The 17,898-nt window shown below is 39.8% G+C and overlaps 1 protein-coding gene across 2 annotated transcripts in view; it reads right to left on the minus strand.

Moving 5' to 3' along the window:
- The window catches only part of MAGI2 (membrane associated guanylate kinase, WW and PDZ domain containing 2), a 1,036,622-nt gene that overhangs the window by 111,477 nt on the left and 907,247 nt on the right, over positions 1–17,898 (minus strand). For both annotated transcript variants that reach the window (XM_067564540.1, XM_067564538.1), the window contains one exon: positions 4,174–4,205. In XM_067564540.1, the coding sequence (XP_067420641.1) occupies positions 4,174–4,205 (32 nt within the window). The remainder of the gene's footprint in view (positions 1–4,173; positions 4,206–17,898) is intronic.

A 17,898-nucleotide genomic window follows, 5' to 3' on the forward strand; every position in this document is an offset into this window, starting at 1 on the left:
GCGGCACCTTCAACTGCTCCTAGCTGAATATGATGCAGGAAGTTATTCACAAGGAAAATGTGCCGTCGGAGACCAGTGAACCTTTCATCCGGTCGGCTGCTGCAACGAAGAGCTGCATCCTGCATGAATCTCAGCGCAAAGTCAGACTCCATTGACCAGGTTCTGCCCAGCCTCAGTGCAGGGCGAAATCCTTGGTGCCGAGTCTGTCTCCGGCATCCGGGTTCAGTGCTGCCTTGGTGCGGGGGGTGAACTCCTCGGTACCGAGTCTGTCTCTGGCAACCGGGTTCGGCCCCGCCCGGCGAATTCTTCAGTACCGAGACTGTCTCTGGTGACTGGGATCAGTGCCGTGTCATTGCGGGCAAACTCTCCATTGCCGGAGTGGTGGGATGGACCTCACCCACTGCGGGGGGGGGAGAGGGGGTCGAGACTGGTGTTGGGCGGGCGACTTCGCTCTCCGCCTCGATGCAGATCAGTCCGGTGACCGTGACCTGGGATAACTTCTAGGGAAGCATTTCAGCTCTACCCTAGGACACTGGTCTGCAGGAGATCTTCCTCCCCGTACCGGGGATCTCCTGAGCCATTCAGGGGGTCCCAACACGGGCTTCCCCCATAAAGCCAGCCCCTTCTCTCTCATGGAGGTATGGGCAGTGGTGGCGTATACAAGGCCAACAAGGCTCTTGCCACCCGACGGCCTCCAAGTTTGACGGTGCCGATAGGTGCCGAGGGGCTCCCCCAATCCCAAGAGTCGGGGAAGGTTCCCTGGCTGGAGATGCTGGCTCAGGCAGCAGGTCTTTGTGATCTGACCTCTGTACAGATCAGTGCTCCACCCCACCTGCTTAGATGGTGCGGGGGAGTATCCATGCTCCGAGCGCCGATTCCGTCTTTTTGCAGTGCCGAGTTGGGTCGGTGCCGAGGGTGCCCTCTGCACCAGCGGCACGCTGGGTACCGCAGCAGGTTGGTTCGGAGCCGGTCGGTGGCTCCATGAGTGAGGCTTTTCATGAGTGGAGGTCCGAAAGCCTTGCAGATCCATTCACCTCCTTACAAGGGCTTCCCCCCATGCTTCAGGCAGTGGGGATCACTTAGTGGGAAAGCCTTCCTGCTGAAAGCACACGGCTTGAAGCCATGAGACCACAGCATACCCGCTCCCAATAAAGTCTCAGTCAGACTACCTCAAGGTCTCTAACTACCACTAACAACAGTTATTAAGCTAACTAACTAATTAGACAAAAATCATTATTTAAAGTTTAAAACACGGGAAATTAAGCGCTTGCAGTGCAAGGACAGGCAGTTCCAGTAACCCGTCACGGGCAGAAAGAAGGAACTGAGGGGGCGTAGGGCTGGCAGCACTTCATATACCGTGGCATGTGAGCAGGACTCCAGGGGGCACCGGAGCCGGCCTACGGGATCTGCTAAGGGAAAAAGAGTTCTGGTAGCCATGCACGGAGGCGTGTGTACACACCTATAGTGGAATGGACATGAGCAAGCACTCGAAGAAGAAACACTGTCTTGCAGTTCCCTGACAACTATAAAATAACCTAGATGCTCTCTCACACACATCATTGGCATCTGATTGAGTGTTGGTCCGACAGTAGGACCTACAAGATGTGTACATAACCGAGGTATTACACAGAGCTAACTGCTAGACTGACCACCATCCTGTTTGATCAATGCTTTCCATTTTATTTGGCTGAAAATGTATAAAAATCAGTCTGTTAAGCATCTAAATGTTGCTAACTGAAACATCCAACAAAAGCTGAACAATTCTCAACACAGATAAATACCATTTTGGAAACTCTTCCAACAATCAGTGATGACTTATCTGCCGAATGGGTATCCCTGCATGATGCAATCTATAGTACTGTTTTGCACTGCGTTGGGTATACAAAATGCCAGGGATTAAACTGCTCCAAGAATTATATTTTTCCCTCATTCAGCACAAGAAACTCACTACTGATGTCAATAGAAGTTGGCATGTGTTTGTGCAGACTGATGCGTTTTAGGAAAAGCTGTGGAAGTTTTAATGGGACACCAGATAAAATTCTGCAGTGCCTATAGATGTATATAGAGGGTGAGAGATTGATGGGGAGAGGGTTATTTACATCTTTAACTACTAATTCTTGTTTTTATGGGTTTGACACACAAGTTTATTGTTGTTTAAAAGTAACTTCTGAGGCAATTACTGTATTGATATCAAATCCCATAATAGCATCAAGTAGAGCAATTTGTGTAAAAACATAAATTATTTTGATTATATAATTATGTTTAAGAATGTAAATAATGATGTGATGACAGTTTCTTCTACAGCATTAGATAAAGTACTCCACTTACTGAGTACATTAAAATGTTTTCAAACTTTAGTAGCCCTGGCAATTGGAAGAATTTTGTTTCTGGTCAAAATGCCACAAGTAAGTGCAGTGTTGCTGTTGCTGTGTTGGTCCCAGAATATTAGTGAGACAAGGTGAGTGAAGTGATATCTTTTATTGGACCAATTTCTGTTGGTGAGAGAGACAAGCTTTCAAATTTAGACAGAGAAGAAAAGCTGGAAAGCATGTCTCTCTCACCAACAGATGTCCTATATTATCTCACCTACCTTGTCTCACAAATAAGTATTGCATGTACCAACTTTTCTGTTTTATAATTGCAGAATTAATGCAGACCAACATATATATCCTGACTTACAGCACTAAAGAACATGAGATTGGTGATATCATGCCAATGCCTAGTGGTTATTTGTCTATAATATATCATAAAAACACCACACAGTATAGCTCCTCTGAAAAAAGGAGGTCTGGAACTGACATAATGCAGGTCCAGATTGAGGTACACTGGCAGAACTATGTGGGGAGACTTGTATTTCATATTCCTGCACTACACCAATTTCAAAATGTTGCAACTAGTTTCTCACTTCCCAACAGTTCTTTCCAAATATGATTTTTAAGCACACTGTACACTTAGGAATTTTGAAAACATCCAAACAGGTTTTTATTTTTTTTTAAATGTCCTTCCTCCCACATTTACTCCCAAGACACTTCAGTCCAGACTATGCTTGCCACTTATGCTATTTAGATCAATGGACAAACTCATGTGTTACAACATAGTGTGAGTCAGGCTAGCACATTGCATCCAACTTTTAACACAATACATTGAAATCATTACAAATTGAAACACACTGAAGGCATTGCATCAAATCTTCACTTCACTCCTAATGATGTTTCACAGGCTCAAGAGGCTATTTCAGAAGCCGTTTAATGTGCTGTGATCTAGCCTCACAGGTCATGAGATTGTCCAGACAAACAGGGACAATCACGAACAACAGAACTGATGATCAACTTATAAATTCTTGAAAATATATTATTATTTGTATTGCAATAGCAGTTAGAGGCCCCAAACCAAGGACCAAGGGCCCATTTTGCTATGCAGTATATATACATACAGTGAGAGATAGCCATTGCCCTGAAGAGCTTACAGTCTAAATGGACAAGCCAGACAGACAACAGAAATAGACAGCCAAAAATAGTGGTTTAAAATATTTTTTTATATTGGGAATGCTGACACAGCTATAACAAAATGATATAGTAGGAAAACTGGGGATCAATATCATAAATACAATGTTTGCTTGCAATCTCTTTAATAATTTCACAGTAACCTCGTTATATAAATGCTGGTGCTTGAAGGCAAAAATCACTCTTGCACATAGTCTCAAAAGAGTAATTAGAAGGATGAATTTTTATTGCCTTTATGATGCCTTAAGTAACCTCATATCTTCAAGACCCACTACATTTCTGAAATTACAGAGATAATTATTCTAATAATTAATATTACTCATGTATAAATTCATAAGATTCTGTTTCTCTTAGAAGTGGGGGGACAGATTTTGAAGGGGAAAATTGATGCAAATCTGTTAAAGAAATGTGTTTGGTACTGATATTTTTTATTTGACACAATTCACTTAAAAGAAAAAGAGAGTAGGGTAAATAACAAGGGTTTGAATCTCATGATCTATTATTGTTATATATTTATTTTAAAGGGCATTAAAGTGAACCAAACACTAGTGGAGAAAAAGTAAATGTAATGTTATTCATGGCATATAAATCAGATAAAAGCCTGAAGAAATTTGCTTTATAATAGTAATCACATGACTTCAAATTAGTATAATTTTGAAAGGGAACTTACCGGCTTTGGAGTTTTCCATGGAGAAAAGAAACCTGAAATAAAGAAAATAATATTAGTGAATCTTTCTGTCATCTCACTTTACTATGGAATACCTAATGGTACAGGCACTGTGGTATCTATTCTTCCCCTTTGATGCAGCCTATAATTTATATTAACATCGATGAGGATTACATACACATGGTGAGGGGAGATGCATCCTGAAGGATCTAATTTCTATTAAATAAAGCCAAGAAAAGTCTACAGGAGTCTACGCATTGTCTTCAATGGTAGGATGCTCAAATGGACAAAACTTCAATCCAATGCCCACTCAAGAAAATGGAAAGACATCTAGCGGCTTCAGTAGGCATCAGATAAAGCTCCAAATCATCTATTTCAAAGAATCAAACATAGTAAAGCATGTAAGAAGAGGCAGTTCAAAAAATTTTTAAAAACAAAGCCTAATAAGCCAAGACTGTTTTCAACTATAAAGAAACATTGGAGAAAAAGTACTATTTAATCCATTTGGCTCACAAAAATACACCTCCACAAGTTAACTGGGTTTTGTTTCATTTTGTTCCTCCCCACGCAGAAATAAAAGCTGTTGGTTAGGTACTATTATTTCATTTCACCAAGTTGTTTATTTTCTTGGTTATTGATGCTTGACTCAACTTAATGCGTAATTATGACTTCTGCTTACAAATACTTAAAACTTGACACGTCCATGTCATAAAACTAGATCACTTAAAATGTATGTTGAAAACATTGCTGATTGTTTTGTATGCAGCAAAATGTGCAAAAGAATTTTAGCTACAAAATGAATAAATAAATTAGATTTTAAAAAAAGAAGAATTTAAAAGAATAGAAGGACAAATTTTCAAAAGGGGATGACCTTTTTGCAGGCTCAATTTTCATCCAAAAAATTGTACCTGTAATTTAATTGTGGCTGTAAATCTGAGTACCTACATCTCTAACTCCATGATTACAAGCTAAAATCAGGTAGTCAGAGACACAATTCATTTTGTGGGGGAAAAAATACAGGCTCAAACTAATTTCACTCAAAGAGAGGCTGGCCTCTGACGTTCAGAAAATGTTCCCCAAATAATGAATCATGATGGTAGTACTATTTTAACTAGTTCTCTCTAAAGAGAATCAAGGAACCAGCTAAATTCAAATAAAATAATAGACCCTTAAGGACATGTATTCATAAGCGAAATACAATAGGAGTTACATCTGAATATGGTAGTCAAGGCCCCTATTATTCTATGGTCATTGGATTATTTCAACTGTCAGAGATGTGATAAAATTTGCAGCAAAAAAATTCTTGAATTTGTGGCAGAATGCCATTGACTATATGGCAACTGTTATTTGTAAATTAATAGTATTTTTAAAGTGTGGCTACACTGTAAAGGTGATTCTGAAAAGACATTGTGGGTTTCATGTTTACTGTTTGTCTACAGCTTCCATATAAAAATGCTGAGTTTACAAATAAAATATTTTATTCCCCCTCTGTAAACTGAAGCTGAGGTGTGAGGGTCAAAGTGTGTAGTTCTGATTCCCACATCATCGCCAGTATTAAAGTTGCTGCAACTGGAATTTAGCTAGCAATTCTTTAGATGATGTCCCTGCCAGAACAGAATTCGGCTCACTTTTTCTTATCTCCTGCTGCTCTGCATGGCAGACAGGAACCCAGGTAATAAACACCTATTTTCATCAAAAAGCTAAAATGAGACTTGGAATACACAAGGAGATCTATTGAGTAAGATGTGCCAGGTATCTTATACCTAGTTACTAGTGATTGGGTGTTCTGGAAATATCTAGAAAGGTAGCATTCTACCATCATTTGCACTAGTGCAACAGCCATGAATAATCTTCAGTGAAAATGACAGCTGTTCAAAAGAGGGCAAAATTCACCCTATAGAAATGTATTGTCCATAGTCACTTTTCTGAACATAACTGCACTTTAGCATCCCTGCCTCAAACTGTCCATATTAAGTAAACATATAATAAAAATATTTATTGACAAAAATAAATTATATATACAACAAACAGAGGGCTTTTAAAAAAAACTCTCAAACATTCAATCAAAACTGAAAACATTTGCATTTAGACTTAGCAAGGAGACTTATTGAATAGACTGCAATGTACAAATGCCAAGGTTCACATTCAAAGCCAAATAAAGGAAATACTTATTCACACAACATGTACTTAAGTGAGGGAACCCTTTGCCATAGGATGTCATGGAAGTAAAAAAATCTAGCAAGAGTAAAAAAGTGACTGGGGATTTATATAGATAATAAGCATATCCCAAGTTATAACAGTAAATGATAACAGAACTTTGGAAGGGATATTAAACCACATGCTTCACAGTTCAAGCCAATCTCTATCTATTAAGGATTAGGAGGAGACCTAATATGGAGGCCAGATTATCCCACATCTCCTAATTCTTGCACCTTCTTCTGAAGCATCTGATGCTGGCCACTATTGGAGACAGGATACTTGATTAGATAGACCTTGAGTCTGGTCCAGGGTTGGAATTCTTACATTCTTATTTTCCACATACGGTACCATATGGCAATTCTGATTTTTGCCTTGCCTTAAACTAAACTAAACATAAAAGATGCCTTTTATATGCTGTCTATTTGTTGACACCTGTGGATGCAGAGGCATGCACAATGGAAGGAAGCAGGGACACGCCCCACCCCGCAAAGTTCTGTGTGTGTCTGCAGCCTGGGGCGAGAGGAAGAACCAAGGCAGCTGGCTGCTAGCAGAGCTCTTCCTTCCCCCAACCCTATAGCTGCAGCCTGCTGCTTCTCTTTCCCTGCTGCCAGAGTCCCATGCGTTGCATCTGCCTCCAACCCTTGACTCACCTCAGTGGGCAGTCTGCAAAGCAGGCGGCAGTGCTGGGACTACAGCAGCAGGGAAGGAGAAGCAGCAGGCTGCAGCTGTAGGGGTGGAGGGAGGAAGAGCTCAGCCAGCAGCCAACCACCCTGCTGCTTTTTCCCTCCCCAGGCTGCAGGGACATGGAGAGTGCCTCTGCCAGGGGAGCTGCTACCTCCTCATTGCTGGGCATCCCTACAAGAGGCATCCTGATATTGGGGAGTGGGGGGGGGGGGGTGACTAATCTTTCATTGGTGTGTGTTTAACGTGCCCGTCCAAAAGTATTCAAATTTAAATTCCTGCACACACCCCTGTGTTTGGAAGCTAAATGTGGACTGAACATCAGCAGAATTTGTCACTGGTGTTTACATGCACATGACCAATGCTGCAAATTCAAGTATGTGGAGACTTGCAGATTCCTGAACAGCCTGCATAACTGATTATCAAATATGGATGAAAAGCTTCACAGATTGGCATAAAAATAAAAAAATTAATGACATTGTACAGACTGCATGATCCTTTATCATGCAACATTCACTGTTGTGTTTCTGTAGAATTTTAGGACCAGACCCTGAGGTCAGGGCAGCCATTATGTGCCACAAAGCCAGTAGGTGCAGCTAGCAAATCCAGGCCCAGGAACCTCACTTCAGTATAAAGAGGATCCTCTGGTGGCATAGAACCAGCATAGCAGCTTCTGAGCCATCCACGCTCTGCTGCTGGAACAGGATGTTTGGTCATGGCTCTTTACAATGCACAGATCCTTGGCTGTTGTCTTGATCCCTTGGGATCATTGACAGCTGACATAGTTTAGAACAACCCTCAGGCTGCTTTAACTTTCTCCAGGGGGCTGTCCCTGCCACTTCCGTGCCCAGGATTGGGGAAGTGCAATAATGAACTTTATGTCACTTTTGCACTCCAGTCTGACCTTTGCTTTTGTGCTCATGAAATATAAATGAGGATCTGACCCACAGATTCTTTTTAAGAGTGCTCTGCAGAATAATTACCTGAAGATCATATGGGTTTGCCACATTAGTTTAGCTGATGGCACAGGACAAGTGACATTAACTTGAAGGAATGATAAGAGTATAATCTTTCACATACTCAGCAGTGTTGGACTCCAGTAGTCAGAACTATTGATGGGGGTCGAGGGAACAGTGCACGCGCATTTAGTTTGACCTCCCATCATAGCACTATACGCTTTCTTGAATTACCCGTGCTGTTTCATTTAATGTTGTGAGCTTTCATCACAAGAGATAGTGGGACTCTTTCTTGAACTAGCAGGGCTCAGCCCTAGCAGACTCTGGCATAAGTCCAACAGTGATTTAGAGACAGGAATTAAACTTTTCTCAGTTCAAAGATCCTTATAGGAACTGCAGTCCGGTTTGACCTTCTAACAAGCTTATGTCTAACTAGATGCTAATTCTGGGTGAAACTTCATAAAACTAATGTGCGGCCTCTCCCACCTAAGGTGGGGAAACCACGAAATACTGGGAATATAAGGTGCTTTTGGAAGATGAGACTATAAAACCAAACAGAACAGTCAGGCCTATTTGAAAAAAAGCAAAACATTTGGTTAGCTCCTTGTGTTCTCACTGGTGGCTTCTCCTCCTCCATACTCACCCACTAACTTGATTATCTTCCTACTGACCTGACATATAGTAGGAGGATGGCTTGATAACCATTCCCCTAGTAACAGGCTCCCAGTGCAAGATTATGGATTCCTTTCCAGAAAAGTCCCATTTCTTTCCATTCAATTATTGACACTTTTGTTAAAAGCAGCCCCAAAAGCCTGAATGGAGACTAGGATCAGATACTTCTGATGAAGAACATCCAGAACCACTAGATACAAACTAATTGGCAGGAAAATCAAATAACATGTTCATCAAGCACAATGATTATGATATTCTAGGCACGGGGAAATAAATGTGCTTTCTTCAGCGATTTAGTGGTAACTTTGGGGAAATGTTGATATTTTGAAATAGTGTTCAATGTAAGTTGTGTTGAATTATAACAATTGATATTCAAAATCAACATAAAGTTCTCTCCTTTTTGGTTTTAGATAGACAAGCCAAGATCTACTAATAAATAAGATGGGTGGTTTTAAAAGGTGTAGAAAAAATGCTTTTAAAAAAATTCAAGTGAATTCTCATAATGCGTTGATAAAAAGTTGGAATTTTACAGATTTTTGACAGGGCTCTTATACTGTCTTCCACTATCTCCTTCACAAATAGGCCTTCTGTCAACATGTCTAAAAATCAGATCTGAAATTCTTCTGTGCTTTAACTACAATGTAAAATCCAATAATAGAACAGAAACTTGAGACTAAAAATCTATCTGGGAAATTGTATGTCTCTAGGGATATTTTTTCTTTTTGGAGATAAAGGCAAATTCCAGTTTCAGTCTCTTACGCTTCTCCTTTTTTGATGAAGATATCCTATAACAAAACACAAACCATGTTACACTCATTTTTATTTTACTGTATCTTTTAATATGCATTTTAATTAGATTATTCATAACAAAATTTTCTTATGGATTGCACATGTTTTTCACACTGGTCTGTAATTACTGAGAACAATTTAACTTCTTAGAAGCAATCTCACCAATAGGCTTTGCAATGTTTGCAAGATTGCATCCTATTTCAGTTTCTTTTTCAGTGAAGGTCATCTCACACTGTACATAATCCCAGTAATATGCTGATGTCCATGTAACTTGCTGCTCGTTCTGCCAGGAAATTGGAAGTCAGCTTTGTTGGTTATGGGTCTGGTGCTATGGTCTCCATTCTGGTTCCTTTTTGGATGGAGTTCTGTCTCCATTATTCTTTTTTAACACTAGAGAAAACAATTTTCTAAAAAAATCTTTATTAATTCCTCAGAAAGTCTAAGTAATTGATGTAGAAAGTTACAAGGAGCAGGGTCTTTTGGACACTGGTGTAGCTTTCATTGGCATTAGGCAGTCTTTGTGAAAGACCTATATATATAATTAAACTGGAGGACATAAATAGCTAATAAATTTCCACAACTGACTGGGTAACAGTAAGCTGAAGGAAAGAACTTTAATGTCTCAAAGATAAGATCATTTCAAATATAGCAGGCAACGTTTAAGGTACATCATCTTCATTTCACAGCACCTGGCACATTGAGGATAATGGCAATGTTTTTGTCCATTAGCTTGTGCTGGGCTTCTTGGTTTTTTTTGTCATATAAATGCCTCTCTGCACGTGGCTTCCTGAGCCAATCTGTCCCACACACTGCACAGACCTTTTACACCTGGATGTTTGATTGTAAATGAACAGATGATTAATCAGCACTTTCCAGAGTATCAGTTGACTCCATGCGCATCTTTTGAAAGTCCATGTGATGTTAGTTTAATTATCTCAAACAAAAGTTTTCCTTTCCAGAAAAGTCACCAATTTTATTTATTTTTGCATTAGATATTTGAGCCTTTCCCTCCCTGATTGAGAATACGGATATATCAGATATTTGGCAATTGAGTATTCTGAGCCTGATTTTCAGAGGGCTGAGTACTTGTAGCTCCCATTAACTTCAAGTGGAGTCATGGATGTTCAGCTTCTCTTAAAATCAGGTTCTTCATATATTTGAATTAGCAGCATGCAGGGAACCATTTCCTACCTCCACATGCAACTTGACTCCAAATTCTGTGCAATTACCTTTTGTTGATTTGTACTAGGCAACTATGGAGTTTAATCTATTGATGATTTATACAAAGAGTAGCAAATATGTCCTCTAAAGTTACAAAAATATTGCAGAGAAAGAGAGAATATTGCCTTATGTAAAAAGAGCAAAGATTAACCATTAATTCAGTTAACTTTCAAATATCTTACCCGTTCAGAAAAACAAAAACCTAACAAGGAGAATAAGCAAATTTGATTAATTCATATAGTGTAATAAATGAAAGTTTAAATGGAGACAAAGAAAATAGATAGGAGTACCTATTAAGAACATAAAAATATGAGAGGGAGTTTGAAATTACCATGCAATGTTTAAAATGTCAGAGGATTGTACTAAATGGTATTCACCAGTACATTTTCTACAATTCTAACAAAATATATTATTATACATGGAAAATGACAAAATTCAAAGGTCATTCTCATCCAAATATTTTTAAAGAATAAAGACTCAAAATCTCATACTAGTAGCAGCAATGCAGTTCTTTACCTTGGAATTAAGAGTAGCTGGAAGAAGACTGGTAGCTAGCTAATCCTATAGTCCAGTCTTCCTTCAGAATGATGGTGCTATGCCGGGGACGATCCCTTTTGGTAGGAATGCAAAGGCAATCTGGACTGTCTTTGCTTGTTGCCCACAAGTGGTCCTTGGTGAGGATATCACCTGGGATGGTGGGTTGAAGTCAGTGAAGCCCATATTAGGGATGAGTTGAATGGGGAGTTATGCTTGACTGGCTCAATGTATTTTGGTGAGAGCTAGCTCCACTTGCAGTATGCCAGACATCAATGGCACAGTGAGTAGTAGGTGTGACACCATTTTGCCTGGTGGAATACCAAGACTGTGACTGGTTGCAGTCCACCAATTATATCATGTGCAGAATCAGATTAATAACAATGATTTAGTATTTTTTCCTTTTTTTTCAAAAAACTCTGTCAACACACCCCAAAGTTACTAATACAGTGTCCCTCCAAGTGACTTGCAGCAAGACAAACATGATCCATAGTTGCTTCTCCTGGTGGTCTTGTGGTGGCATTTTGCCTCATGCTTCATTACTGGTCCACTGTTCAGCAGGATCAGCAGGGTTCAGAGAATGCTATGGAAATAGCTCTTGGGTCTGATTCTTCACGGCTTTTTGCCTGTATAGCCATTCACACCTGTGTAAAGTGAGTGTGAAACACAACCGTTTTCACCCATATAGCACTCACTTTATGTAGGTGTAAATGGATGAGCAAGGTGGCAAATCGGTCAGATCTTTATATCCAATAGTGAGGGAGTATCTCCTATTGCTCACTTCTCCCATGGCTGATTTAGGAGTGGTGTGAGCTCTGACTGGAGTCCCATTTGGTATTTCTTGGTTTCACGTTTGATGGCACCTAAATTATTAGAGCGGGGTGCAAAGCTGTTAAAATGGACGATTCTCAGAAACAATATGGAGGCAGAGGAATACCTGGTTAAATTTCCATGGGAGCTTTTATCATTGACTTAAATGAGTGCAGGATTGAGCCTTAAATCTGTGATCACTTTCTTAGCATAGGAGTATGGTTTGTGGAATTGCTGAATCCCTGTTGACCAACTGTTTTCAGGCAATGTTTTTATCAATAATTTCCAGGCACTGAAAATTAGCTAAAGATAAAGGAGATATTCAGAGACAGAAATTGCATTAAGGTGTCAAACTCTCATTGACTTTCAGTGTAAGTTAGGTGCCTTTGAAAATCTCCAAATGCAACCGAGAGTCTGTAGTTATAGCAATAATCATTTAGAAGGTCTCACTTTTGCTGAAGGCAGTGTGATTGGCTTATGTTTATTAGCAAGAATTCAGTCATCAGTAAAGGTCAGAAGCTGGCATGGTAATGAGTTCATTTACATTCAAATGAACATACTGCCATTAATTTTTTTTTGGATCCCGTTGTTTTGTGAACTGCTTATCGATGAGTGATTTAAAGGAGTTTATGAAATTTGTTTAAAATAATCACTGAAGACCAGCTCCCTCTGATTAATATGAATTTGAAGCAGTGCATTTTCTAAGCGAATATGGAGTTGTGTACAATTAGAATGAACATTCAATAGCATTTAGAGTGACAGTGTCTCATGATTCAATGGAGAAGAAATTGAGAAAAATTAAAAGATTAAAAAAATTCCCTACTGCAAAACAGAAATATATTTTTTGTGCTAAAAGTCAGCAGTTATTTACCAAGTCACCAGGAATGGATTAGTGTCCCTGTACATAGCATTAACTTTATAGAACAATTTTTGGCTCATTTTTCACATTGTATTGTTCTCTTCCTCTCTTTTCTCAGACACTAATTAAAGAACATTCAGTAAAATGTTTCTTATGCAGATGTAAATTTCTCTCTAGATCCTAGACATAGCCAGCTAATCTGAATGGTAACCATTACTAAGACTGATAGATACATGGATAGATTTTTAACTATACAAGTTGCCCCCAAATTTAAAAAGATAGAGAAATGGGACTTAGCTTTTGTTTTTGATTATAGAAGACAACAAAGCAGATCCTAATACAGAATCAAATCCTGAGTTTCTTACTCAGTTTTAGTTTAGGACCTGATTCGGCAAATATTACTGGGTGTAGGCTCATCTTCTCTATTGGGACATCTTATGTTAGTAAGCACTATGCCAAGGAGTAAGAGTTTGCAGGATCAGGCCCTTATTTATGAAAAGTTCAGACTTCAGAATTTGACCCATGGATTGTAAACTCTACTGTCCTTTTAAAAAGGTCAGAAGCCTTCTTCTGTGCATGATAGAAGAAAACAGTCCAAATGTATGCTGTTGCAGAAAGGAATTTGCCAGCAGAATCCCTTGCTGCTTTGTTCCCTTCTGCTATCAAAAGAGAAACTAATGCTTCAACAATCTCTGTTGCTATTGCTGGTTAATATGCTCAGGCAAAGGATTACTCTGAATCTTTGGCATCTCGGGATGTGATCCTTTGATCATACATTCCAAGAGCTAGAAATGGAAATGATGGAGCCTCTTGGGCGGATGTTATATAATTCTCTGGAGCAACAAACTCCCGATGGATCTTGGAAAACATCTCAACCAATCAACCAATCAACACCACGTTATTTGTATTAGACATAAAAATGCACTTGAACAATGGAAATAAGAGAGAAATAGATGAGAAGGCACCAGCCACTCCTTACTTAGGGTTAGTGTATATGGAAAGAAGGGAAGCAAAAATATTCCAGTGTTGTAAAAATATTTCATTATTACTAATAGTAGTATTACAGGAGTGCTTTTGAATGAGGCACTATATAAACACATAATGAGAGCTAGACCCTGCCCCAAAGAGCTTACTTGCTGTGTAAACAAGGCCTAAGAGAGACCCACTTCATAGTGCAGTAGTTAGAGCAGGGAGACCTGGGTTCAGATCATTCTTCTGAATTAGACAAAATGGGGATTTGAGTTCCGTTCTACAATATTCCAGGTGAGTGACCTAACCAACAGACTACAAAGTATACATGGGATGCTGCTGCATCCTCCTTGGCATTTTCTATTGGCTAGCTTAGGCAGCTCCCTACTCTGGGTGTTGGCTTTTGTGACTCCCATTCTTAGACATCTAACTTTCCTCATGCATTGTGCAGGGAGCCTGAGAGCCGACTTTGGGGCTGTGAATTCCATTAGGCAGCAGGCCACCTAAACTTAGGCATTGCAATGCTGAATCTAAGTCCCATTTGTGGATCTAGCCTCAGCTCTCCTGAGTCCCAGTTAACTGACTTAGCTAGTTGGCAATGCTGCCACTGTAAAATGCCTCATGAATGTTGCCACATTAAGGAAGAACTTTATGTATCTGCTTCGGAAGTGTCTGGCTCCTTAGATTGGACTTGCCAATGGCTGATTTTACTTGTAAAGCCAACTTTTCAGAAATGCTCCATTGTGTTTTCAGCACCGTCAATGCTCCGAAACTGTGTGCATGACTATGTCAGTGTGCTTGCTCTTTCATGTGTTTAGAATCTAATTCCCTTTCAGCTTTCACAGTTTCCAAACACGTTAGAGAAATCTCACTTTATGTGCTGGGCATGTTGCTTTGACAAACATCAAGGCATATTCCAAATATTTTATATTTAAAATGAGGCCCTGATAGGGCATAAACTGTTCATACATGTTCATAAAATTCTCCAATGATAATACACACTCCCCACATCTTATGACACTGTGGGGAAAAACAACAGGGCAGCATTCAATGAGCTGTCCACTCTTTTGCCCTCATTTGTGAGCTGTACATTAAAGACATAGGTGCGGGTGGGCGCAAAGGGAGAGTCATAGTGTGCAGGGCTTGGTAGTGACATATGAGTCTCAGCCCATCCTCCTCTCACTACCTCATTTACATACACTCTCCCCCCCAGTTGTATCCCTCCTACCTGCCAAAACCACTCTCCAATCACCTCTTTTCAGTCTGCCCAAACCTCCTTTTTTTAACCCCAACGCAAGCCTCCAGTCCTATGCCATCCCTGTGCTTCTATGGTTCTGGTTCCGATTTTAAACAATCAGCTCATTATAGTCATATAAATAAATGATAATGAAAGTGCAACAACACATTTCCTTAGCAAAATATCATTGGTATCCCTCAAACAGGCCAAAATGTCATTATTTCATATGCCCTTAATATAAGATACCTTTTTTTCTCCATCTCATGGAGGGCCAGGATAATGCAACCCATCTATTGCATTTATCGGAATTATTATATACAGTGAGCTGTTGACTTTTAGTGTTCTTATATACCTGTCTCTGTCACAGCCCAATCCTTTCAGGAACTAAGTGCCTTCAACTTCTCATGAAGTCAACAGGGGATGAGGGAGCTCAGCCAGCACCTTGCAGGACTGGACCTAAATCACCCATGATTTTCAGAGACTCTTTCTGGGGATGTTCAGGTTACGAATCTTTCAGGGACATTAGAAATGGCAGTTCCCAGGATGGGCTGCTTAGTGCTAAAAAGAAACAGACAAATAACAATGCTTCCTTGTACTGTTTCTTCATCACAAAAAAGTGGAGTTTTCAAGGATACCTTTAAGCAGCACAGACTGAACTGTAAACTTTGTGTCCCTACCAAGATTGCAGTAGCACTATTAGAAAGAAATTACAAAGGCAACAAAAAGGGTAAATTATACCATTTGAGATGGGCTAGCCTGTCAGTTTTACCCAAGGGCTTTACAGTTATCGTTGAATTACATTAACTTCAGATTTTTATGCTCAAGATGCATTAGGCTGTCAACATGTTTCTGAATAGTATACACTTGCCTTTAAAAAACCTTTTCTGTAACAAGAGGAAGTTTCAGAAGCTCAGTTGTATTATGTTTAACTAGCCTATTTTAAAGTCATAAGGCTTAATGATGAATGCTGAAGGCTAAATAAAGAAAGGAGGCAATCATGGCACATGACTATGTTGATTAAAGATGGTGTAAGTAATAGTGTACTTATCTGAATCTGCATAAACAGCTTTTGTTCCAAGAAATCCATTCCTTTTCACTCTCCTGCCCTACACATCGACTTGGTGGGTCAAACTCAGCCTTGGTGCACATTGGTTCAACTTTCACTGACTTCATGGGGAGTTGCACCTGATCAATCCAACTGTGAATTTGGCCCATTGTCTATAGGCATCTGTACATTATAAAAATACACATTATTGCATTTTAATTTTTTGCTGTAAAGAGCAGTAAGTGGTGTGGGCCCAATTCAATATCTGTTAAAATCAGTTGGAGTCTTTCAGTTGATTTCTATGGGCAGTAGATCACGTCCTTAGTAGGGAAAAGTGCTGACAATCTGCTCATTTTTGTATGAAAAATATTGCACCCTGATCTATTTTGTTTTGTGTTCTCTACTAAAAATACAGGCAAGAATCTCTAGATGGCTCCAGCCTTGGTAAGTGGCTATGGAACATTTCATCTCAAGATTGCCAGGTCAAATCCAGGCCAGGATGACAGTGAGCAAGATTTACTACTCTCAGATGGCTCTTTGGTGGTCCGTGTGAAATAAGTTGGCTGTCTCAGGCCAATTCCTGCTAGACCCATCCCTGCCTTTTGAAGGCAGCCTCAGAAAAGAGGGCAAGGGTGTGAATGCACATGGGGATTAAACTAATCTTTTCCTAGAGAGAGGCAGCCACTTTCGAACATATTGATTGGGCAGACTGAAGAAACTTGCACCATCATGGCTCATGCTCTATCTGCTCAATGGCTAAACAGAAAATGTTAGTCTCCAGGGCTCTCACTGCAGCATTGTCCTCTAGAGCTGAATAATCATTCACCAGAAATACAGCCTGATGCTTTTTAGCAGCAGCACACCACATATTAGTCCCACTTCTTTTGACTCACAACTCAGTGGTTAAATAAGAGGTATAACTGCCATGATGAGAGGGGGAAGGAGATGTCTGTAATGAGATATGAAAGTTAGTACAGTAAAGTGCTGATGTAGTTTGTTCCATCGGTTATGAATGCAAGCCAAGCACAATCTCTTGCTATCGCTGATGTGAGTACTAATTGCAGAGGATAATGGGGTGGAGGTGAGGGTTGATGGCAATACATTTTACAGGTTTAATTGTAACTCGGTAACTTCATCTTAATAGTTTTCTAAAAGATTAAGCAATTAAATACCACACATGGTGTTAAAATAAAATAGCAATGAAATTCTTTGCAAATATATAGCAACTTCCCAATAAGGCTCTCAAAGTGCTCAAACATTCAATTAGTTAACACTTAAAACACCCTTTTGGAGGTAGATATTATCCCTGTTTTACATATGGCTAAAGTGGGGGCTCAATGGCATGAAACTTTATTATTTCTATAACCCAAAATATGTGCATGAAACTCCAAAGAAAAATTAAAAGGAGAGACTCTGCTCGAAAATGATTATCATCTAGAGCATCACTTTGCATGATAAGGCCTTAAGTCAGAGAAAGGACAACAAGGATGGATAAAGAGAAGAGGGGGGAGCATAGGAAGTTACAGGGTAATAATAAACATCATGAGATATGCTTTGCTATGCGTACACATCATGAGTTTCGTTGTTGATGTTCATTTGAAAGTTGCTGATGTATAATATTTAAATGTATGAAGGAGTGATGTTTGGCAAGATGGTGGCCACAGGAAGGCTAATGCAGTGACTTGCCCTAGATCACACAACAAGTTCATAACAAAACCGGAAAGAGACCCCTGAACTTCTGAACCCTGAACCTCTG

This window comes from Emydura macquarii, unplaced genomic scaffold (genome assembly GCF_026122565.2).
Source record: "Emydura macquarii macquarii isolate MOO-44397 ecotype Brisbane River unplaced genomic scaffold, CSIRO-AGI_Emac_v2 contig_2636, whole genome shotgun sequence".
In the NCBI taxonomy this organism is placed as follows: domain Eukaryota; kingdom Metazoa; phylum Chordata; order Testudines; family Chelidae; genus Emydura; species Emydura macquarii.